Here is a 23,966-nt window from a genome sequence, read left to right as displayed (position 1 = left end):
AAGACATATTAATACAATTTGACCGATCAGATTTGTAATTGAAGGTCTATGTTTAGAGAAATAAATTTCGAAAGTTTGAAATATTTGAGGAACACTGTAGTTATGTTCTTAAGTTATAATGGTAAAAATTTTATATATATTCCATTTACCGTTAGATTGAGCCCAAACTTTAGTATGTAGTTCATAAGACATATTAGGTGATCTTGACCGTTCAGATTTGGAATTAGATGTCTGTGCTTAGAGGAATTCATTCCGCATTTTGAGTTTAACCGAGAACCACTTAAACTTCTGTCTCTGAGTTACCTCGGTAAAACGTCCATATCTAATTAGTTAGCCGTTAGATTACCTTGAAATTTTAATATGTTGTTTCTAAAAGATAGTGTCATACTTTGACCGTTCAGATTTTAAATCGGAGATACAGAGTTATAGATATTAGTTTCGTATCTTCTCAGGGATCTCAATACTGCTTAATTTATGTTTTTGGATCATTTATACATAAATTATGATTTCCGCCTCATTAACCGTTAGATTGGACTGAAAATTTTACCATATGATTTAAACATATTGTTTGTTAGTCTGATTTGTTCAGATTTTAATTATTGATATGAGTGAAGAGTAATCTTTCCACGAAATAGTGAATTTACTTGTATTGGATAAATTCTTGAATAATTATATTCTTAAATTGGATGTATAGTTGTATTTTGAAAATTTGAAGATAAGTAATATAATATATTCTATATTAGAATATAAAATTATATTGAATATTACTGAGTTGGTAATAATTATTTGAGTTAAATCATGAATTGTAAATAAGTTTATGGTAAAATTTGATGGGTAGTATAAGAATTATTGTCATAATTGTAAATTCGAAATTTATTTATTTCCCTACGACTTTGGTAAGTCGGGAGGGAAGATGTTTGAAGTCGGACGCTACTTTGGTAAGTATGTGAGATAATGAGAGATTAATTTGGCATAAACCGTACTACTTTGGTAAGTAGGCGGAATATTACCTTATTGTGCTACTTTGGTAAGTAGACAATATCATCTTATTGTACTACTTTGGTAAGTAGACGATATCACCTTATTGTGCTACTTTGGTAAGTAGACAATATCACCTTGTTGTACTACTTTGGTAAGTAGATCACCTCGTTAGATTACTTTGGTAAGTAGTCAGTATCACATGGTTATACTGCTTTGGTAAGTAGACATAAGGATTGTTGACTGTTTTGCTTTGGTAAGTAGGCAGGTTAATAATATGTTGCATTGACTCTAGTAAATGTACTGATAGTTCTGACTTGAGAAATATTATATAGTATCAATGTAATAGTCTTTTCTTGAGTATGTTCGAGATGCATGTATTGGACTGATTACCACACTTGTGATATTAGTAGGACTGTGGATAATGTATATTTCTTGATTTGGTTAGCTCACCCTACTGTTTGTGTTTGTGTATGTGAATGCAATGAACGTATAATGTGTGATATTATACGGGAGCATAAACTATTTCAGATGAATTAGCATATGGTTCCGGACTTGCTTAGAAGATGAGAGATTTGTGGGAAAAAGGAGACATGGGGAATTTCTAAAATAAATCTACGTTTGAATTTTCGAACTGTGTGAAATTTTAAATTTCAGAAGTTTATGAACTGTGTGGAATTTTATTTTCAGAAGACTTGTGTTGTAATAAATAACGTAATATTTTGTTGGTGTTGAAAAAAAATAAAAAAAAATTATATATGTATTTTATTACATCTGAAAATAAAATTCCACACAGGTCAGAATCTATATTTTACCGAGACAACTTAGTAACAGAACTACAGGGGTAACGAATTTACTCAAACATGCAGGATTTATTTCTCCAAGTACAGACTTCTATTTTCAAATCCGAACGGTCAAAGTGTAGTAATAGGTCTTAGGTTTCACATATTAAAATTTTAGCTAAATCCAACGGTGAAAACAATTAATAGAAAATTTTCACCACAGTAACTCGAAAATAAGAAATTATGATCATGAAAACCAAATTTTACACAAGTCAATAGATAACTACCATTACCAAAATTTTAACATATTCATACTCATATTCATGATCATAACAAGAAAGGATTAGCTCCCCTACCTCTTCTCCTTGCAAGCAATTCTTCACTCTTGATACTCCTAGACCACCATCTTTGCTTGTTTTCACTCTCAAATTCAAAGAAAATTCTAACTTAAATCCCTCTTCTCTTCTCCTCCTCTCTTTTGGCCTTAATAAGCTTATATCAAGAGAATGAAGCCTCTTGGAAGATGCTTGCAGTAATAGAATGGAAAGAAAAAAACAAACAAATGAAAGGGATGTGTCCCCTTAACCAAAACATGCACCCATGTTTCACGGGAGACAAAACATCAACCTCCATGCTTCAATATTATCTTCTTATTTTCTATATTAGTATTAATTTCTTTTTATTATAAATTTATAATTATGTCCCTCCTTTTAAAAAAATACAAACAATAATTTTTATCTTACATATGCAGAATATGTTTCAAACTAATTACACTAACCAAAAATTTATTTATTTATTATTATTTTTTTTTCATACTTTCTACGTACTAATACACACCATAATTAATTATTCAAAACCACAACATACATAAAATTACTTTTATTTTTCTATAGGTCTTACACTTTTAACATATTTTTTAAATTTTGCTTTTAATTTAAAATTAATAAATAATTAATTTATTTTAATATTATTTAATATGTAATATTATATTAAATCAAATTTTACATTATTATTATTATTATATTTATTTTTATTTTTAGTTTTATTATTACTATTATAATTTTCAAAATAATTATTAAAATAGTAACATATATTAAATTATATTAAAATAAATTAAATATTTTCTAAATTTTATACTAAAATTAATTTAAGAAATTTGTTAAATTGAAAAATTTTATATTAATATATTAAAATAAGTTAATTATTAATTAAAATTTAAATAAAAAAATATGTTAAACTTCAAAAACCGTCTAACATTTTTTAAATTTTTTTAAAATTAAAATTAATTTATTTCATTATTTTAATATGATTTAATATTTTATAATATATTAAATAACATTTCATATTATTATTATTAATTTATTATTATTACTTTTAGTTTTATTATTTTTATTAATTTAATAATAATTATAAAAATAATAAAATATATTAAACGTAGACGGAGGGAAGAGGACTGTCTACGTTTTATACAAAGCCATGTAAATAGAAAAAAAAAATCGGAAAATGTTTGAGCTGCAATGCTATAAGAAAAATGGTAAAACAAGAAATTATGTATCATATTTTCTTTATGTCAATTCTAATTGAAATTTTATTAGAATGATTAAAAATAATATATTAGTGTAAAAATTCATTTAACTTGTTTAGATTTTAATTTTAATAAAAATCGAAACACATACACATTTCAGTTTCAGTTTCGATTCTTCGAGAATTAGTGTCTAAATTTTTTATTAATTTAAAAAATGATATTGATATTTTCTTATTTAATTTTAAACGAAGTCTAAATGAATTTAGGGTTATTTTTTTCTAAAATTTTATACTCTGTTAAACATTTATCCTTGTAGAAGTTGTTTTTCTCTCTTCTGACTCTCCTTTCCTTCCTTTTTTTCATTATTCATAAGTGAGTTTTCTTTCTTTTACCATTCAATTTGTTTTCTACGTTTTTCATTGAGTTTTTTTATTGAGTTAATAAATTTCGGTTGTACCAAAGCCTAATATGAAAGTTTCCTTCACAAATTTATTTCATTCTGCCAACAATTATCCAACAAAGCTTACAAACTTTAAATATTTTGGGTCTACTTGTCTCTATACATCCAAACAAGTTTTCAATGAGTAAATAAGGATGGTGTTTCAGTTTTTTTTTAGTTAATTTTGTTTTTATTTAAAGATTTTTAAGTTTAGAGTTGCTCTCATCCAATTCTATTACATTAATAATTAATAGCAAATCTATCTATCTATATATATAGGTGATCACAACTTATAGTTTAATTGTATTTTCAAGTGCCTCTTTATCTTTTTTTCTTCTTTTTTTCTCTTCATATTTTATTTATAAAGAATTTATTCTTGAAGTACAATTCACAAATTAATATACAATATGAAGTGAATTTTGTATTAAATTGTATTCTAGTTTTAGAAATCAAATAAAAAAATAGATAAATGCTGATTTAATAATAATGAATGATGTTTTTATTTTATTCATATTTTTATTTAATTATATTTTTTATTAAATTAAAAATATATAAATATTGAAAGTGTAAATTCACTTCCCTTTTTTGAATTCTGTTTCCATTATAGGACTTTTTTTAATTCTTGAATCTATTAAATATTTACCTTTCTAGTTTGATTGCATTATTTATATTCATATGTAAAATTTTTAACACATTCTCAGGTTAAAATATATATATATTTCAAACGAAAATCTAAATAATAATTGTTATCCGATAACAAATAATAACAATAAATTCAACATTGTTAAAATAAGTTTTATATGATTTTAAAACTATATTAAGAATTCAAGTTATATAGAGAAAACCTTATAACCATTACTCTTTTATATAAATGTCATCCAATAAATTTATATCTTATAAGTATTAATTCTCTTTTATGGATGTACCTATATATTGGATAGTTGGTGGAAGGTAGTTGTGCGTACATATTATATTAGAATATATATATAATGATATATGAATGACATAGCAAGATAGTAATAAATAGTCTTTGCTCTAATACATATTCACGAAATAGTGGAGAATATAAGAGGAAGAATCACAACAATTATAATGATAAGAGGAGACTATATTAAAGAATGAAAATAATAGTTATAATAATAGTAGGTGAAGTTTTCTGTTGTTTTTTTTTTCAAGTTTTGTTCAAGAATTTTGGAAAAATTAACAAATATAAAAATTTATTTTATTTTATCAAAATATTTGTACGATTTTTTAATTTATTCTTTTTATTTCTATATTGCAATTAATTGATATATGCAAATTAATTAAATATCAAGTGAAGAATTAGTGGGTAAATAAATAAAAAATAATTAATATTATCTTAAATTTTAAATATAACAATTTAATAAAAAAATAAAACTATCGAAAACTACAGCAGTCGAAAAGATGGACAAGGGAGTGGTTATTTAGAGATATAAATAGAGGTAGTGACTATGAAAGAATATATAATAATAATATTAACAATCATAATTGACTTGGGAAAGTAATAATAATGATTCAATGAAAGCATTATTATTAATAATAGTAATAATAATGTCAATTTACTTTTATTATATTATATTTAAATTTAGTTATACATTTTATTTATTGTTTTAGAACCATAAACAACGTTATTAAGTGTGGTTAATCCATGTGATAAACATTCATCTACTGATTCAATGGAATAAAAATGCATATATTACCTACACAATAAAATCCACCATGAGTAAGACGATGGCACAAGGTTCCTCTGGGTGTAGAATTCAGCAACATGTTGAGTAACAAAAAATACACTATGCTTTTTGTTAAATAATAAGAGGTAAATGAAAACGAAAAAAGAATCATTACTGTTCTGCTATTGTACTATCACACTCGAGTGACACCTGCTCTATTACACAGATCCAGTCCAGACCACTTTTATTCAATCAAATCATAGTATTCATTTTAGATAATTGATTTAGAAAAAAAAATAAGTAAACGAATTTAAAGGGACTTAAAGATAAATTGATGATTATTTTTAGTACATTTGAAAGTGAACCAGAGTAGATTTAAAAATAAAATATATAAAAATTAGTATAAAATTTAATATAGTAGAAATTAAATATTATCAACGTATTCTTAATACTAAAAATAATGTAAAATTATATTTATTGATAAAATGAATTTTAAATATTAAAAAACAAAAAAAAAACAATAACAAATTAAGTAAAGTGAAATTATGTTTTTTTAAACTTCACCCACACAATATAATTACAAATAAACTTTACCTACATAAATCACCATTATATAATATAAACATTTGTATTATTTAATCTCTTAATTTTATAAAATTTATTACATTGTCTAATAAAATTTCAAATTCAAAAACATTTAAAATAATACGACAAGAATTACCTGAGAAAAAAAAATTAAACTCGGACATTTTTAAAGAAAAAAATTACACAAAGATAAATATTTAAATGGTTAACTAAATTAAGATTTCAAAAAAGCAATTTTTTATCTATAACAATTTGATTAGATTTCATATTTTAAAAGCGAACAGACTTCTATGCATGGAAGACAAATTATTTAGTTCTCTTCTCTCTACAATTGATTACTTCAATTAAAAATAATAATTGTATAAGGGTAAAGTAAAGATTTAATTACAAATCGTCTCAAACTGCACAAAATGAGGATATTGGAATTTTCAATAATTCCCCAAATCATCGCTGTGCAGTTCTTCCAAATCAATGAAAATAAACAGTATATCTCATAATCTCGTCTTCACAAATGCATATGCATACGAACACAGCATAATAGTTAAGAAAGTTTTCCGAGCACTTTTTTGTGTAGGTAAAGATTTTTTAGTATCAAAAAAATTCTAATCAAGAGGTCTCTGAGGCAAAATTTGGATATGCCCTTTAATTAAGGGCACAAAAACACCAACTTCGATACTACAAAGGGCTACAAATATGAAGGGCAACAAACAAATACAAGCTTATAATCAAAGGGAGAACAGTAATATAGAATACAAGGCTACTGGAAAGTTAGATCACGATGATGCTTTTTTACGAGCAAACCGTTGTAAAGATTTTGGTAGTTCAACACCCTCACTAGTTTTCTGCTTCTTTCTTGACATGTTTTCCTCTTCTTGAATTTTCTGCTCCAAGTAGGGCCTCTTCACTCTACTAAGTGCCTCTTGCTTTTTCTGTACCCTTTTACCAGGTTTGTTTCTTCCTTTTGTCTTCTTCTTCAGTTTCATGCCCTTAGCAGCTTCAACAGCAGCTTCCACCTCAGCCTCCCTCTCTTGTTTTGTTGGCTTCTCTCTTTTTGGTTTCACCGTTCCAATCTTGCTGGGATTCAACATGATAGTCTCGGGGGGAAGCTTATCAAGTAGAGCCCGTATTTCCTTTTCTCTTCTCTGTTTGGAAGTTTCGAACGGGTTTGCAACCCATGAGTCAAAGTTGGGTTCTCCAGCTCCTGGAATAAGAATACTAGACCAACCCGTGGAATGCCCTATACCTAAAACGTCTTCATATGGTCGAAATATTAATTTTCCTACCTGGTAACCTTTCACCATGGAATGAGTCATGTACCTGGAATAATTTTGTGTACCAGAAACATCTCGCAGAACCTGGATCAATGAGCCATTACCGCAAGCAAGTAAACCCTTCTGACTAAAATCCAGAGTATTTGCATGACCAGGTAAGGTTTGAAGAACTTCAAATTTCCTTAAGTCCCAAAGCTTGACTTTTTTATCTTTTCCTGCAGTGGCCATCAAGTGGCCATTTGAGTGAAATGCCAGCGCTGAAACAGGCCCCTGATGACATAGCATCTTGATAAGAGGAGCAGAACTGGTCGGCTTCCACATGGTGACAGTACCACCTGAGTGACCTAAAGAAACAACTCCATTGAAGGGGTTTACTTGCATCACATCTGTACGTCCTAAGCCAGTTCGAAAATTACCAACCATTGAACCCATTGTAACATCCTGATAGCGAAGCTGCCCAAACTTATTGAGTGTAGCCAAGAGAAAATGGTTTTTCAGAAACTGAAGCCTCAACACCGGACCATGTTCCTGGATTAAAAGGAAACCGTTTGTCCTATAAGGAAGCATCCCATGTGTCCAAAATCTTACATTACACCAAAAGTATTCCATATCTCACTAATGTACATCAAAATCGACATTGACATAATCTACAATTCAAAAAAATATGATAACAAGAACCATGATCTTATATTCTTATATTTGACAAATATCAATGCACGCAATGTACATATCTCACTAATGTGTACATCAAAATTGACATTGACATAATCTACAATTCAAAAAATATGATAACAAGTACCATGGTCTTATATTCTTATATTTGACAAGTATCAATGCACACAATCAAAGTAACAGAGAATTATAATTCAAGGATTGGATCAATAAAAAATAAAATCCTATGCATACATACATATATAAGAGTGTATAAGTTGATGATCTAGTGTGGCGTAAGTTATAATCCCTCCTAGTATATAAAGGGGGTGCATCAATTGAGAACTCTTATTGTAACGAATGAAAACTATAAAGTCATACAATCATACTTGGATTATCAAAATGAAAAGTTAATTATTTGTCACATGATCACTTAAAAAGAAATGTCCATTAATCTTCTATTCAAATATGACTGATTGCACAGATTTATAGTTCTGATTTCTCAAAATAACGAGTGCTTACTTGTTACATTCTCGATAGAAATGTCATCATTAAGTTCCACTAATGGTATCTCAATCCTAATTTCAACATAATTTAACCAGCCTAACCAAATAAATGAACGGGTACCTGCTAACTCGAATTAGGAAACAGAGAAGCATAGAAAGATTGTATTCCTTGATTGATTGCAAAAGAAAACAAAAAGGAAAGAGGTCTCTCCCCAAACAGTTTCCTCTTCAAAATAAATACTTCCTTTTACAAAGAGCAAGTGCTCAATTTACAGAATGATAGGTCCTAACTAATTTTCCCTCCCCTTTCTCCTAACCCCTAACAGTGTCCAAATTAGGATTAATAGCAATGTGAAGCAGTACGGTATTGGATCTGCATGTCATAACATAACCAGGTTTCTGGGTAGTAAAAGAGTTTATTGAATCTTCAGATGAATAACATTGGAAGAAAAATATCAACTAAATGTGATATTTAAATGTCAAGTATACCAAAATGAAAGGTTTAAATACAAAAGACAAACACTTGTTCATCACGTATGAGCGTATGCAGAAACACTCCAAAGAATGGAACTAATAGCTAAAATTTATAAAAAAAGTAATTGCAAAAGAAGTATACCAACCTTAAGGCAGTGAAGTTCAGTGCCTTCTCGATTATAGATGTATGGATACCTGTCAAATTCAATATTCAAGTCATCATATACATGAATTCATGGATATCTTATTTTGGGTTCCACATTACAGAAAAACAACACGAATATCACAAGATTTACATGGATTGATTAGCTCATCACGCTACCACAAAACCAGAGATAAAAGTAAAAATCTAAAAGATTATATAAAGAACTGAAGTCTGATATTCATGTTTAAGTACTAAGCAGGAAGCATATGGAATTAAGAAACATAAAAACAAGAATTAGGTAACCATAGTTTTTAAATTCGTTTCACCTCCCAAGGGGAAAAATAAAATTAATCCTAAAAGAACACATCGTTGGCTATAATTTATTGCAAGAAAAACCTCTAAAAATTATGCATTGTTGAATGCTATTTTCTTCAAAGTCACATATAATTAGTTAATAAGTCACATTGGGGTGCGTCATATAAATTGAAGTTCCCTGCCCCAAATTTTTTAATTAAAGTTTATTCATGTCACTCTTTTATTTTGGGAACTTCCAATCATACCCCTCCCCCAACCACACTTATTTCACCAATAAGATTTAAGAGATGCATTTGTTGTAACAACATAAATTAAAGGGTTGAATAAATTTTTAGTGCCTCCAACATTAAAATTGATACCTCCAAAAAACATTTTAATGTTTTTGATATTCAACATTTAATAAATATGTTAACCTGGTGCACTCAGTTATTCTGTTACTTCTGAATTAATGGTGTTGACGTCCGAACTATGAAAGTGTCACATGCCAAAATACTTATAAACATGTAACTAGGATGATTACATGTCAACGTCATTAATTCAATAGTAATCAAATTACTGTTAGAACCAAGTTGTTACTTAGATTAAACAATGGAATACCAAATAAAGGAAGATAAATTACTTTTTCTGTGCAGCAGCGAAAAAGAGCTCATTGTGCAAGAATACCACATCACGCACTGTTTCCCTTACCTGAAACAATAAAAAACAGTTTTCTGAAAAACTCAATAATATATGGTCAGCTGATTAAAAAAATCCTTATATGGTCAATTGTATTTGTAACCAGTTTTCAGCTAGCATGAACCTAGGATCGTTTTTTGAAAAGAAAAAAAAAATCTTTTTCACCAAAAATATGTTTTAAAATGCTATGGCAATTAACAATCAACTATTTACAAAAACCTCAACAAACATTGTTTTGGTTATTTTCAGTGGTCAATATCAGCACTAAATGATGTCATCTATATATGTCACAATGAACAATACCACTAGAAAAGAAGAACTCAAACAATGTTCTTGAACATAAAACATATTATGAAATTTATTAGTTAGTAATAGTAAAACCCTGCATAGCAAGCTCAACTAGGATTGGGCATACCTGAAGCTCTCTAATTAGGCTCAAATTTATCATGTCCACTATTCCTAGATGGCCCTTTCGACCACCCACAGCCATGTACCGGCCACTTGAAGTAAAATCCAGTGTGTATGGACCAAGTTCTGCAAATATGGATTGTAAACAAATACAATAAATGGCCAATCAAGAAGATAACAGAGTCAAGAGCAAGTAAAAAAGAAAGGAATATTATTTTTACGGTATAACTAAACTAAAAAACTACATCAAATAAACATCAACTTTCTCACTAGTCACTTAATTATGAAGCACACAGCTACAATAATTTTTACTGAAATTGAACTCATTGCATTAAATTATAATATTTAATATGAAAGACAGTTAGGGAGCAAAAATCTCTTAAAGGGTTTATCAGTAATAAGAGTCGGGACTTAAGAGCAAAAGGCTTACAAACAAGACCATCTGCTACCTATAACAATATACAAGCAATTATGTGCAAGTTACATCAGTTTCCCATTTTTATACACTTGGACTGATTGTAGAGGGTTTATCTCGCCCACAGAACAATGATTTGGCCTTGCAAACCAAAAACAAGGATTTTCGTTGAGTTAGAACAGGAGAGAAAATAAGGTTCATGCATCCTGCATCTCACATCAAGTCCCAACTATTCATTAAGTTACTGAACTAAACAGATTTGCGTTCAAGTTTGTATGTACTTGAATTGAGTGTAAAAGGTCAATCTGACCTATAGCACAACAACCGTTTGGCTTGGTAGCCAAAGAAATCGGGTTTTCCATTATACAACAGGAAAAGAAAATGAACTACATACATACAAGCATCACATGTCATGCTCAATGTATTCTTAATATTAATGAAATATATGTAAATACACCATTAAATAATTTACATGCAATAATCAGTAGTGGTATACACATATTCCTTGCACAAGGTAAATATAGGCTTTATGGCTAATGAATGGAGAAGATTCTGAGAGAACAATGAAATAAATCATAGTCCATAAGTCTAGCCTCTCACAGGCAGGAACAATCAAACAACCCATAGCAATGTTTTAAAAACCAGTTGGTCATTGAAACGGTCAAGGTACTAGGTCGATGAGTTACTGACTGAACCAATGAATCAATAATTGAACCATATGAACTGGTCTATAAATAAAAGTTGTATAATATATATATATATATATATATATATATATATATATATATATATATATATATATATAAGTCACATTATCACATGTCCAAATAAATGCTTTGGTTTTGTGATCAGGGAATTAGCTCCAAACTTGTGCACTTGAGATCAAATCTAGGCTAGTGCAATTATTAAATTGAATTTGAATTTTCCTCTTAGCAGGTTCAATTCACATACGCCTGGACTTGATGGACAACGTTGGGTAATGTGCTGCTGCACAGTTTGATGAATTAATGGGTTAACATCTAAACCGGAAGCAGGTTACCATTTTAACACTGAGTCAATGAAGTCATCACAGACCAGACTGATACAATTCCAGTCCGAGTTTTACAACTATGCCCCAGGGACCAATTCAAACCCAGTGTGCTGCTACTTCCACACACAAACTTTATGACATAATCAAATTATATGATCTCACTTTCTTGACGAGAAAATAGTGAAGATATCATTGGCTCAATAACAGATCAAGAAAAAACCACATATCCAATTGGTAATGACGATAAAAAATAAGGAAACAGACTAATTAAATTTTACCATTATCCTCACTACTACATTTTTTCTAACAAGTACATCGAGCATTTTTTTATTTACAGTATATAATGATACAAGTAGGTCACCAGAGAAGAAATTAATACTGACATATTGAAAAGGTTAAAATGAAAAAAATCATTAATAGTACCTGGTAAAATAATATCATACTGCTTCCGTGAGCTTGAGATATCTACTTCATGAGCTATTGTCTCCTGTTTGATCCTCCATGTCTTTTCCAAGCCTTCAGCCTCTAGATAACCTCCTTCACTAGGCATAAGCCACTACATAGTTGAAATTTTACTTAATAGGAAGGATATTTAACAACAAAAACATCAATGTTGACTGTAACCTAACAGCCTAATTAACTAATTGCATAAATGTCATATTTCAAATTTCCATGCAATTCGGGTTTAATTAACTTCTCTTCATACCAATTTAGAGCATAAGCTTCAACTAATTCATTAGTAAAGTAAAACCTAGGCCAGAAACTAGTAACTTGGCTAGGCTCAACAATGATCCACCATGAAGCAAAACACTGAAACATGATTATGCATTAAATCATGTCATCTCACGATAAACCAAACATGACAAGTCGATATTTTGCACAGAGCTTTCGTCCACACCCATGAACAACCTTGAGAGAACAATCCAATTGCATATGATATGTAAAAACAAAATATATAAAAGATAAATTAAATGTAATACCTTCTCGGCCTTGGCAGCAGCTTGTGCGGATTTTCCATATAACTGCTCTTTAACAGCTAGTTGACCCTTCAGCTTTTTATCCTTCAAAACCTGCAAAATATAGTTTACAAATTAAGTCTAAAAGATTCCATTATCAAGCACCAGTGTCTCGATTCCAGCAATCTCAATGACTTGTACCTCCAAATTAGCACTTTCTCCTCTCAGATACTTCTTCATTTTCAACTCAAGCTCGGCCAAAATATCCTGCAAAGCAATATTATCAAATCAATATAAAAAAAATAATAATAAAAAAAAAACTCTGAATACAAAGCATAAATACCAGACATTTAGCATGCTCCTGGATTAACAAAGAAATAAGACTATACTAAAATATTAAAACACCATTATGACGACTCCTCTTTCCGAATTGTGAGCTCAAAAGTGTAATGAATAAATTAAATCAGATCCAAAGATGGCTTCCTTTCGTTTCAGCATTCGTTTACGAACAAAATGCAATATAATAGGGAAACGACAATGACAATATGAAATATTCATAGACTAAGTTAGGTTCCATTAAACTCTGTTCGGAAGTACCTTTTCAGTGGGAGGTTTGTTCTTTGTAAGAGCATCGTTCTCTTCAGTCTTCCCCATCTCGAGGCACGGCTTCGGTCTCTTTGGACGATGGAGCAGACGGCGGAGGAGTGAAGAACAGAGAGAGATGGGGAAACGGCGTCGCAGGGTTAGAGGGTTTTGTGTTGGGGTTTTGAAAGAAATTGGCCTCGTCTACCACCTAATTTCTATTATTTACGGCTATATTTTATGGAATAATTTTTTGGTTGGTAATTTTAGTTTAGTTTGCTGGCATTTATGGCAAGAGAGTAAAATAGGTTATTTGACATTGTAAAAAATATTTAACAATTTCAAATATATTTTTCGCTAAATATTTTTTATTTCATCCTTTTACTTAAATTATTTAATCTTAAATTTTAATTTTCTCTATGCAAATAGTTGTTAAAACCCATTAAAAACCCCATTTGAGTGGAAGTCAAATGTCAAGGAAGAGAGCTGGAAATCAGAGAGTGGAAAACAGGTGACAGCACGAGGTTGGTCGTTCGCTAATGACGGTAGGAGTAAAATTATGGGTTTTCAAAAGTTCACGCCACTTCTGCATGTACCCTTCTTCCCCGAAGTTATGAACTTCATTTTCTCCTCATTCTCTCTAATATTTCTTCATCTTCTTTTTACGAAATCTTACTCTTTTCTTCCTCCAATCATCAAATAGACCACACCTGAGCATTCCCGGCGTCGAGGGCGTTCGTTTGAACCGATCAGTTTTTGATTCCGAGCTGTTAAGTTCATCTCTCCCTCAACCGTGTGTTTTCTGTCGCATGCAAACCCAGATTTTTTGGTTGCATGAGTTGATCCTCTCATTCTGAGTATTTCTGGTCTTATGTTTGATTTAGTTTCTTAAAGCGTGACTGTAGAACATTAAGGTCTCTGGTAGAGACGAACCATATGTTGCATTTGTGAACGTTTGGTTATGCTTAGAGGTAATGGAAGCTTATATAATTTGATTTAGATTCTTGCTTTGTATGGATGTATGTTCGTTGATTGCTGAATGAATATGAAATATGGTTATTACTGCATTGTTGGTTGTATGAGTATATGAATCTGAGAGATGAGAAACTGGAATGACATTGTGTTGATGATTTGGTTGATGATGAAATATGGTATGTTGTTTAAAAGTATTGATGATTAATGAAAGCCGTGAAATGGGTAGGGATGTTGTCGAGAGTCAGTATTGACCATTCAATTATACAAGCGTTCATTCTCAGTAGCGTTCGTTCTTAATAAGTGTTTGGTATTAGACCATGTTGTCGAGAGTCAATATTGACCATTCAATTATACAGGCGTTCGTTCTCAGTAGCGTTCGTTCTTAATAAGTGTTTGGTATTAGACCAACGCTCGTTCAATATAGTGTTCGGTTTTCTTGTGGACTCGGTTGTTATTGGATTATTTCATTTGGAGAGAATTCTAGTTGAAGACTAGCGTCTTCGTTTCGGTTTGTAATATTTGTACTTAAGCATTCAACCAAGGATATTCGTTCCTTGGTATTTGATTATAAACTTCAGTATATCTATATGTATTTGTATATTTCGTTCGTTCTTGAACATTAGTTAAATGATATCTGATATCTATCAAGCCTTTATTCTATAAGTTGAGTAGTGATCGGTCTTACACCAATCACTCGTACTAAGTAGTGCTCGGTCTTACACCAAGTACTCGTACTAAGTGGTGCTCGGTCTTAAACCAAGCGTTCGACCTTGATTCAGTAATATGATTTTTAAAATAAGAGCATTCGGCCAAACTCAATAGCGTTCGGTCTCTACAATGCTCGGTCTTCGAATAACACTCGTTCTCCTTGATGTTAAACTCATTAATAGAGCTAAGTATTTATATCATTCGGTTTCTTCATATAATTACGTCCGTTATTATTATTTGATGTCCTACAATATCAGTTTCTAATGGTGTTCGGCCTAGAGTGTTAGTACTCGGCCTAGGCTTTACGGTGTTCGGTTTAAACTATCAAGAGTCAGTTCATTAAATTGGCTTACTTGGTAAATAACATTCGATTCTATTAGCTTTTGAGAATTATTATTGTATTCGGTCCCTTTCACAATAAGTGAGTAACTCTCTCGATTTGATCTGTTTTAAGTTGGAGATATCTCGGTTTCACTTCAAGTGTTCGGTCTTGTTCTGGATTAAAAACTAACGTTCGGTATTTGGTATCCTACGGGATCTTTATTCAAATTGGTTTAGTTGAGGTTTTAATAATGAAAGATGATGGAATATGATACGAATGAAATGACTTTGGTTATGAAAGAGTGTTCCGGGGAGGAATATCTCATGATTTGATATTGGAATGGTAAAGTATGAATGTGGTCAGACTATCGGACTAAACTCATGTGTAGACTTAGGTTTCCAGCTACAGTGAGGGATGAAGGGCTAACCTCGTGTGGCGGCTTCTGGTTGCGTATAGCTTGGGGTTCCAGCTATCGGACTAAACTCATGTGTAGACTTGGGTTTCCAGCTACAGTGACGGATGAAGGGTTAACCTCGTGTGGCGGCTTGGGTTTCCAGCTATGGTAATTCTGATGGTTTTCCAGATTACCTTTCCACGAGTGCACGAACGTAGTAGCTACACATAATTCATACAGTCCGGACAGTCAGAGTAAAAAGAACAGTCTTTGCATGCATTGTTATATGATTATGGTTGGGAAAAGTATGATTTTTGTACATGATGGTTTTTATTAGACTTGTGTGAAATATATGTTGATGTTTGGATTAAATTACATAAACTTACCCTATTTCCTGTTATGTCATGTATTCACGTTCGTTCGTCCTTGTCATTGCAATGATCATCCTGTGGGTGAGATCAGTATGTAAATATAAAAAATCAAATTTTAAAAATATTATCTCACTTGATAATTTTATTTTCATCACTTTATTTTCTTAAAATGAATCAAATAAAATTCAATAAATATAATCAACAACGTGCATGCGTGGATTTCAAATTATGATATCCGTCTTGTCGAGTGAGTTACTAAAATACTTATATGTAAATAAATATATTAAAATATTAATATTTCTTAAAATATATATAATCAATAAGTATATGTATTCGTTATTCACATATATTTATTAAAAATATTAATTTAGTATCTATTGTGGATTTTAAATGTAGATGTTATCATCACAAGGGTGACAATTTTTTCGAAGGCCACAATTTAGTATTTTAAGTATCACAATTTGAAGTATTTTCAATGAGAACGTCCCAAACGGAATAATGAGTCAAATTACGTCGAATTTAATGAAGAAGAGAGCTTATTTCGTAGAATTTAATATAGGTAGTAATACTCAAATGTAAAAGAGTAATAATTTGTATATAATTTAAAAAAAATTGTATTAAAAAAGTATACAATTTGAAAAGAAAAATTATATCGTTATTTTAAAATAAATCAAGATATTTAATTAACTTTTTTATTAATTAAATGTTGACATATCTTTTTTATTTATTAAAAGATAAAATATCACACCAAATTATATATCTTTATATGTAGAGTAGATTATTTGCTCCACATTATAAATTATAATGAAAGCAAATTCCAACACAAACAAATAAATCCTGTATAAAATCTCATCGTTCAAATTTACTGCAGTTGCAGTGTCATCACTTTTGCGCATCTTCTTTGCGGCGAGGTTAGTTACTGATCTGCGATTTCACCACTGTATACTATTCTTAACATGACTTGTTATGGTGATTAAATTAACATTGGTTCCAACGGAGTAAAATCAGGCATCTTAAATGAAAATTAATCATTTAAATCAGTGTAATCCTCTGCATAAACAATTTATTTGTTAGATAAAAATTAGCCACTGTCTTCTATTGTCTCCTTACGGCACACAGTAACAACGTGGTATTAATGCCGCGGAATCTTATGCGAATATTTCCATAGTTGACAATGTTTCTTCCACCATCTGGTTGTTCTGGACCCATCTTTCATTAAACAAATCGCTTCAAATTTTCCAACCCTAATATTTTCTATTAGTTTTATTTTCACAATTTGTGCAAGTAAAATCATAATAAAACCCTACATTTGTGCATACCTACTACTCACGTTAAAAGGTGAGATATGTCTGTTTTGAATGTGTTTAACTTATTGCTAAGAAGTGTTTAACTAAAACAGGCAAAAGCCTCTTTCTATGTTTTTTGACTTTTCTTTTAACTGGGGTTCTCTTCTTCTTTCTGAAATTTCTATTTTGAATTTCCTGAAGAATTAATTCAGTGATCTCCGGAGAGTTCCATTTGTTGCACCTGAATTGGAAAAAGAAGCGAACTTGGAATCTGGGTATTAAATTTTCGAACACTTTCTATGGGGAATGATGCAGGGTCACCGCAGGGTCCAGTTACTTGCGGGTTGTGGATTCGGAGGCCCGAGAATTTGAATTTGGTGGTGTTGGGAAGGTCCAGACGTGGCAATTCTTGTCCTGCTCTCCTCGAGATTTTCTCCTTCGACCCTAAGACCATTTCTTTGTCTACCTCTCCTCTGGTATATCCCTAAGACCCTAAGTATAATATGCATACCAAGCATGTGTGTCTATGCATACATGCGCCTGTAATTTATCCTATATTATGTAGTGTGGCCGTTTGAAACACTAATTTAATGTTAGTTAAAGTTGTTTTCTTAATGTATTGTGTTTGCGGGTGTCTGAGCATGTAGATTATGTGGAGTGAAACATTCGAATTTGTGCGCTTATCCTTTTAGTTTTTCGCTGAAACTGTTTATGTTTTCCTCCCAGAAGCAGATAGTTGGTGGAAGTAGATATTATGAACGAATTCTGTTGTTGAAAATATTTTTGGTGTCGAGTTTCTGGGTTGCTGAATGGAAGCAAAGCACGAATGGACTTTTTGCTTTTTGTTTTAATGATGTTTTTATTTGTTTGATATTTCAGACCACCTATGTGTTGGAAGCAGAGGAAGGTGATCCTGATGCTATTGCAGTTCACCCTAGTGGGGATGATTTTGTGTGTGCTTTCAGCAGCGGTAACTGCAAGTAAGTTCCTTTAGAGCTTTTGGGATTGAAACTTTGTTCTTCTCTCTCTCTCTCTCTCTCTCTCTCTCTCTCTCTCTCTCTATATATATATATATATATATATATATATATATATATATATATATATATATATATATATATATATATATATCCGATGAAATATTTTAAAGCTGGGTCTCAACTTACATTTCTAAAGTTAGCAATCCCTTCCACTTTCAATAATCTCAGATTCAGACGTCCATAATATTATCTTCCTTTAATTACTCAATTGGGAAAATAATACTGTAGGCTCAAGTCTACCAGATTTCTTTTGCACAGTTTCTTGTTCTTCTTTTACCCGGGAACTAGGTGAATGTCTGACATAGTAGTTATTGTTGTCTCTTAAGTATAGAAAACTGGATTTTTGCCTCTAGTTATTTTTATCATATGATGGTTGTCTTCTTTTGATACTGTGTGAAGAAACTACATCAGTTGGTTATATGGCCAAAGTACACTTTATAAATCCCCCCACTTGAGTTAACTTTTTGAGGTTTTCTTGGACCCATTTTATTTAAATTCTAATGTGATATGAAAGCATATTCAGTCTTGATGTTTGCCCACCCGCACATGTCTGGTCCAGCCTACAAACTTCATGCTCTAGCCTCTAGATGTGTAATATTGGGTAGGAGATCTTCTCATGGTTCTTAATTCACATAGATATATGGATTGAATTATTTTTCTATGGCCTGTAGATTGTTTGAGCTGTATGGCCGTGAAACAAACATGAAGTTGTTGGCTAAGGAACCCACTCCTCTGCAGGGTATTGGTCCCCAGAAATGCATTAGTTTTAGTGTTGATGGGTCTAAATTTGCTGCTGGTGGATTGGTAAGCATAGCTCTAGAATCCAACCAACTGATTTTATTTTCTGTGCAGTACGAAGTTTGATCCTGTGATTGACTTTCTGTCTTTGACAAGTGTAGGATGGACATCTCAGAATTATGGAGTGGCCTAGTATGGGTGTGATTTTGGATGAACCGAAAGCACACAAATCAGTCCGGGATATGGATTTTAGGTAAGTATAATAAACAAATCTAGTTGAATCCTGCTAAAAGATGCATTAATCGATACATCTGGTAAATTTTAAAAGTAATTGATAGAGTTGGTAACTATAGTAATCTTATTTGGACTTCTTACAACAAAAGAAGATAATTTTTGCTTTCTATTTTCGTTCCTGCAATAACTTGACTGTGTATATGTGATCTTTTGTTTATTTAGATAATAAAAGTATGTGACATTGTAAATATCTTAAGCCAGAAACTTTGAAGACATTGATACTTACTCTACGGCCTTCATTTTTCTCATACTTCAGTCTAGACTCAGAATTTCTGGCTTCAACTTCTACTGATGGGTCAGCAAGAATCTGGAAGATTGAAGATGGCATTCCATTGACTACTTTGTCTCGCCGTTCGGTATGGTATATTTGATTTAAGAACCTGTGGCAAGATCTGTAAGCAGTTACTTATATTGCATGATCTAAATATTTCATTGTGTCTCTTTAGGATGAAAAGATTGAACTGTGTCGATTTTCCAAGGATGGAACCAAACCATTTCTATTTTGCTCCGTTCAAAAAGGTATAAGAGTATCTGGTTTATAGTGTATATTCTATGGTATTAATTTGTATATTCTTCAAATCTATTTGACCAGCAAAGCATGGCCTTTATTGTGGACATCTCTGTCTTTGTGCAGGTGATACTTCAGTCACTTCAGTTTATGATATTAGCACATGGAATAAAATTGGGCACAAGAGGCTGATTAGAAAGTCTGCCTCAGTAATGTCCATTAGCCAAGATGGGAAATACCTTTCTCTGTAAGACCTACAGTTACCTTCTGAATTTTGGGCTTATGCGTGGTCATTGGTCAACATTCTTCCCTAATCTTTTGGCAGTTTTTTATTTTGAAAATTTGTCTGAGATATGTAACTATCGCAAGTCTTATCTTTAGGATTTAGAATTTTTATTTCTTTTGTTTTATCCAACACAACTTCTATTCAATTGCCTTCTGTTATGCCAAGCAGTTCTACATACCGTAAGGAGTGCTTGTATTTTCTTCCCCGTGCATTATCTGATTCAAAAGTAAATATCCCAGTCTAAAATTGTTGACCAGGAATGTTCTTCATTACCTGACTTCACCCTAGGTTAAACAAACCACTCCATAATAATCAAAGCAAAAACTTCAGTCACGATGTTGAAGTCAATATCCCAATCTAAAAATGTTGACCACGAAGTTCTTCAATGAATACATGATCACAAAAATAAGTTTTCCTTTTTTAAATTTACATTAATCTTACTGTTAGATATGATTAAGACACTATTAGATATTATTAGTTACAATATTATGTTTTAGTTTTAAATGTAACGGGCTTAGGCCCATCTCTTTGTATTTTCCTATTTATAAATGCATAACTCTATGTGCTCAATACACATTAGGGGTTCATCCTATGTCTCTTTCTCTTTTATTTTAACACTTACTATGATGTTGATATTCCCATGTAGAGTCTTCCTTATGTAATAAAGTCAGTCACGTTCTTAATTTTTGTAGAACATCTAGTCTATATTAGTATATTTAAATTATTAAACATATAGTGATTTTGTCCATGTTGCCAAAACTGTGAAATTGACCATGCTTTTCCATCTTATTACTTTGCCTCTTTCTGATGTACTGTAGCTTGATACTTATATTTATGTTTGCATTAATTATATCTATGTATTTTCTTGTGAATCATTTTTTTTCCTTTGCACATATAAGTCATCTGGGTGATAGAACTACCCAATCATTTCCTTATAACTGCTGAGCTTTTTAGTTTGTGTTTACCATTTCTCCAATTTAATGCATAAGAAGTGGTTGAAAAGTTGTTTGCAAAGTACAGATAAATTAACTTGTTTAAAACTCATGTTGTGCCATATTGATCCTATTTCCTTTTACAATCGTAATAGCTTTTTTCAAAACTCATTTTCCCAGGAAACAATATGACCTAAGATGATGTATGTCATTCTATTTTTTCAATCGTGGCTTGCCTTTGTCATTTTCTTTTTGTTTTTTTTTTTCGGGTAGCTCTTAAAAGAAGAGCGAGCGATTGCTTGTTTCATGACTATAAAAAATGTTTAAATATAGTGCACTTGTAAACCAAAGTCTGGGGTACACCACCTATAAAATTACTATTATATATTCACCAGAAAAACTACTATAATTTTTTATTAAAAAATTTGAAGGCCTGCAAACTTGACATATGATTTGCACTTAACTTGTATATCACATTACATTTTATGGTATATGCCTCATGCATTTCAACTCATCAAAGTTCTGTGAGTCCAGGGGCAGCAAAGATGGAGACATATGTGTAGTTGAAGTAAAGAAAATGAAGATATACCATTATAGCAGAAGACTGCACCTGGGAACAAATATTTCATCACTTGAGTTCTGTCCTGGGGAAAGGTAGTCTCTATCCTCTATTGGTTTAATTTGGCACCTTTCATAAATGAATAAATACCAATCCAAGCTTTTAGTAAATTGGTTAATCCTCCTTCTTTTTCAATATTGGTCACAAAGTTGGGATTAAGCTTTTAATTTAAATATTGGAACATTCATTGGGTACGGATTTATGTAGACTTTGAGTAAATTGTTAAAATCTTCTTTTCCCAAATTTTAAAACAAAAAATGGAAGCATAGTGGTTAGTGTAAATGGTATTTTAAGAACTGTGTAAATGCTAGAAAGGAAAGTTATAGCCTTTGTGATACTTACAAAACAAAAAGCTAGAGGCTAAGGAGAATGTGTTAACTGCCAAAAAGATAGATGGTTACATAAAGAAGATGATTTGCGATAGTATGAATATGCTTAATCCTCTGGGTTCCTTCCTTCTCAGATTTTTGGATTTTATAATCTAAGGATCCAATATTTAGAAGCTATATATTTATTAGTAGGAAACATTGGATCGGTGTAACAAGTATGCATGATAAGTGGTTTCTAAAATATTAGGTAATGTATTGGCTCTTGTTTGTTTGAGAAATCAAGGAAAATCAGACAGAAGCGTAGAATTACAAGATCGGGCATGCGAAGAAAGGTGTGCAAAATACTAGAAAAAACTAAGTTTCACAGACAACCGTCACCCTATGAGTTAGCTTTTAAGGTTGAGTTAGTCCTGTATCCAAATTTGAAGGCAAATGATTTGGTGAAAAAATCGTGACTGTAGATAATATTGAACAATGAGGCTGTTCCCTGGACTGTCCTGATTAGCAAAGCACAGTGTAACTGACAGGTTATTGCCGAAATGGATCTAGGATAGGTTACAATTCCCTTATGATTATGATTAATATCAGCAATGGATTTCCCCCCCATCAGATTATTAGCCAGAGTAAATGTGAACTTTTTTGAAATTGAACCTTGGTTTTAGAGAACCAATCAGACTTGAAGTCTGATTGCATGATCTTTGCAAATAGCAAGTTACTCAATGAATTAACCTAATGAATCTACCTTTTTTGTCTTGTATACTCATCCGGGCTTTTCTTGTTCAGGGTTGTGCTGACAACCTCGGTAGAATGGGGAGCCCTGGTCACTAAGCTGACTGTACCTAAAGATTGGAAAGGTTTTCTCTTACACACATGCATACATCCCTTCTTCCTTCTAAAGGCATACCATAACTTTATTCAATTTGACGTTTTAAATATCCTTTCAAACCTGCAGAGTGGCAGATCTATTTGGTGCTTTTGGGACTATTTTTAGCATCAATTGTTGCATTTTACATATTCTTTGAGAACTCTGATTCATTTTGGAAATTTCCCATGGGCAAAGACCAACCAGCAAGACCTAGGTTTAAACCTGTCTTAAGAGATCCCCAGTCCTATGACGACCAAAATGTTTGGGGACCAGTTGATATGTGACAACACTCAAACTCTTGAATTAGTCTTCATTGCTGTGCTGTTGTATCAACATTTATCTAAGCCCTTGTATATTTGGCCAGTTGACTGATATTACAAGCATTTACTTCTATTTATTGATATGTAATTTTATTAGAAGCTTTAGGAATAATCAAATGGCTTTCTTAAATTTGAAATTTCCACTTAGGATGTTTTGTATTAGCTGCTATGTGATGGATCCATTGAAGAGGCACATCTTTGGATATTTTTCCATTGTCCTTATTTTCGTTTCTTGATCGAATTGATAACCTGTTACTTTTATTTTTTGGCATTTCATTTAAAAAGCACAGGGCAGATAGGGATTCAATTTATAGCATAGGATGAAATTTTGATTTATTTTTTTTGCTCTGTTTAAAATTAAATTTCATTAACTCGATTGTTACTTGTTTTTTTTATCAAATAGATTAAGTCTACATATTTTCATACAATTAAAACTATTAAATATTTCATCAATTAATTTAACTTTAATGTATTGTATAACTTTATATATATATATATATATATATATATATATATATATATATATATATATATATATATATATATATGTA

The 23,966-nt window shown here is 31.1% G+C and overlaps 2 protein-coding genes across 3 annotated transcripts; one reads left to right on the top strand and one right to left on the bottom strand.

Annotated features, from left to right (window-relative positions):
* Positions 1-6,538: 6,538 nt before the first annotated feature.
* Positions 6,539-13,639, bottom strand: LOC124839003 (Transducin/WD40 repeat-like superfamily protein). The gene is made up of 8 exons (XM_088097906.1): positions 13,444-13,639; positions 13,048-13,113; positions 12,871-12,960; positions 12,314-12,446; positions 10,453-10,571; positions 9,982-10,049; positions 9,049-9,097; positions 6,539-7,799 (listed from the first exon to the last, which is right to left on the bottom strand). The coding sequence occupies exons 1-8, from the start codon at positions 13,498-13,500 to the stop codon at positions 6,774-6,776; spliced, it is 1,608 nt and encodes a 535-aa protein (XP_087954032.1). The 5' UTR covers positions 13,501-13,639; the 3' UTR covers positions 6,539-6,773.
* A 3,749-nt stretch (positions 13,640-17,388) lies between these two features.
* PHF1 (phosphate transporter traffic facilitator1) lies at positions 17,389-23,637 on the top strand. Of its 2 annotated transcripts, XM_088097625.1 has the most exons (11): positions 17,389-17,536; positions 17,686-17,960; positions 18,364-18,464; positions 19,196-19,328; positions 19,424-19,515; positions 19,813-19,912; positions 20,003-20,075; positions 20,191-20,311; positions 21,817-21,936; positions 23,014-23,084; positions 23,183-23,637. In XM_088097625.1, exons 2-11 carry the CDS (start codon positions 17,784-17,786, stop codon positions 23,377-23,379), a joined length of 1,185 nt encoding a protein of 394 aa, XP_087953751.1. In that variant the 5' UTR covers positions 17,389-17,536; positions 17,686-17,783; the 3' UTR covers positions 23,380-23,637. The 2 variants fall into 2 exon arrangements, with proteins under 2 accessions (XP_087953751.1, XP_087953750.1); XM_088097624.1 differs by lacking the exon at positions 17,389-17,536 and having other exon boundaries at positions 17,565-17,960.
* Positions 23,638-23,966: the final 329 nt, after the last annotated feature.

This window comes from Vigna umbellata, chromosome 8, assembly GCF_029865625.1.
Source record: "Vigna umbellata cultivar VRB3 chromosome 8, Vumbellata_1.0, whole genome shotgun sequence".
Classification (NCBI taxonomy): domain Eukaryota; kingdom Viridiplantae; phylum Streptophyta; class Magnoliopsida; order Fabales; family Fabaceae; genus Vigna; species Vigna umbellata.
The sequence above is the reverse complement of the archived record's forward strand: the minus strand, read 5'-3'. Positions and strand labels throughout refer to the sequence as shown.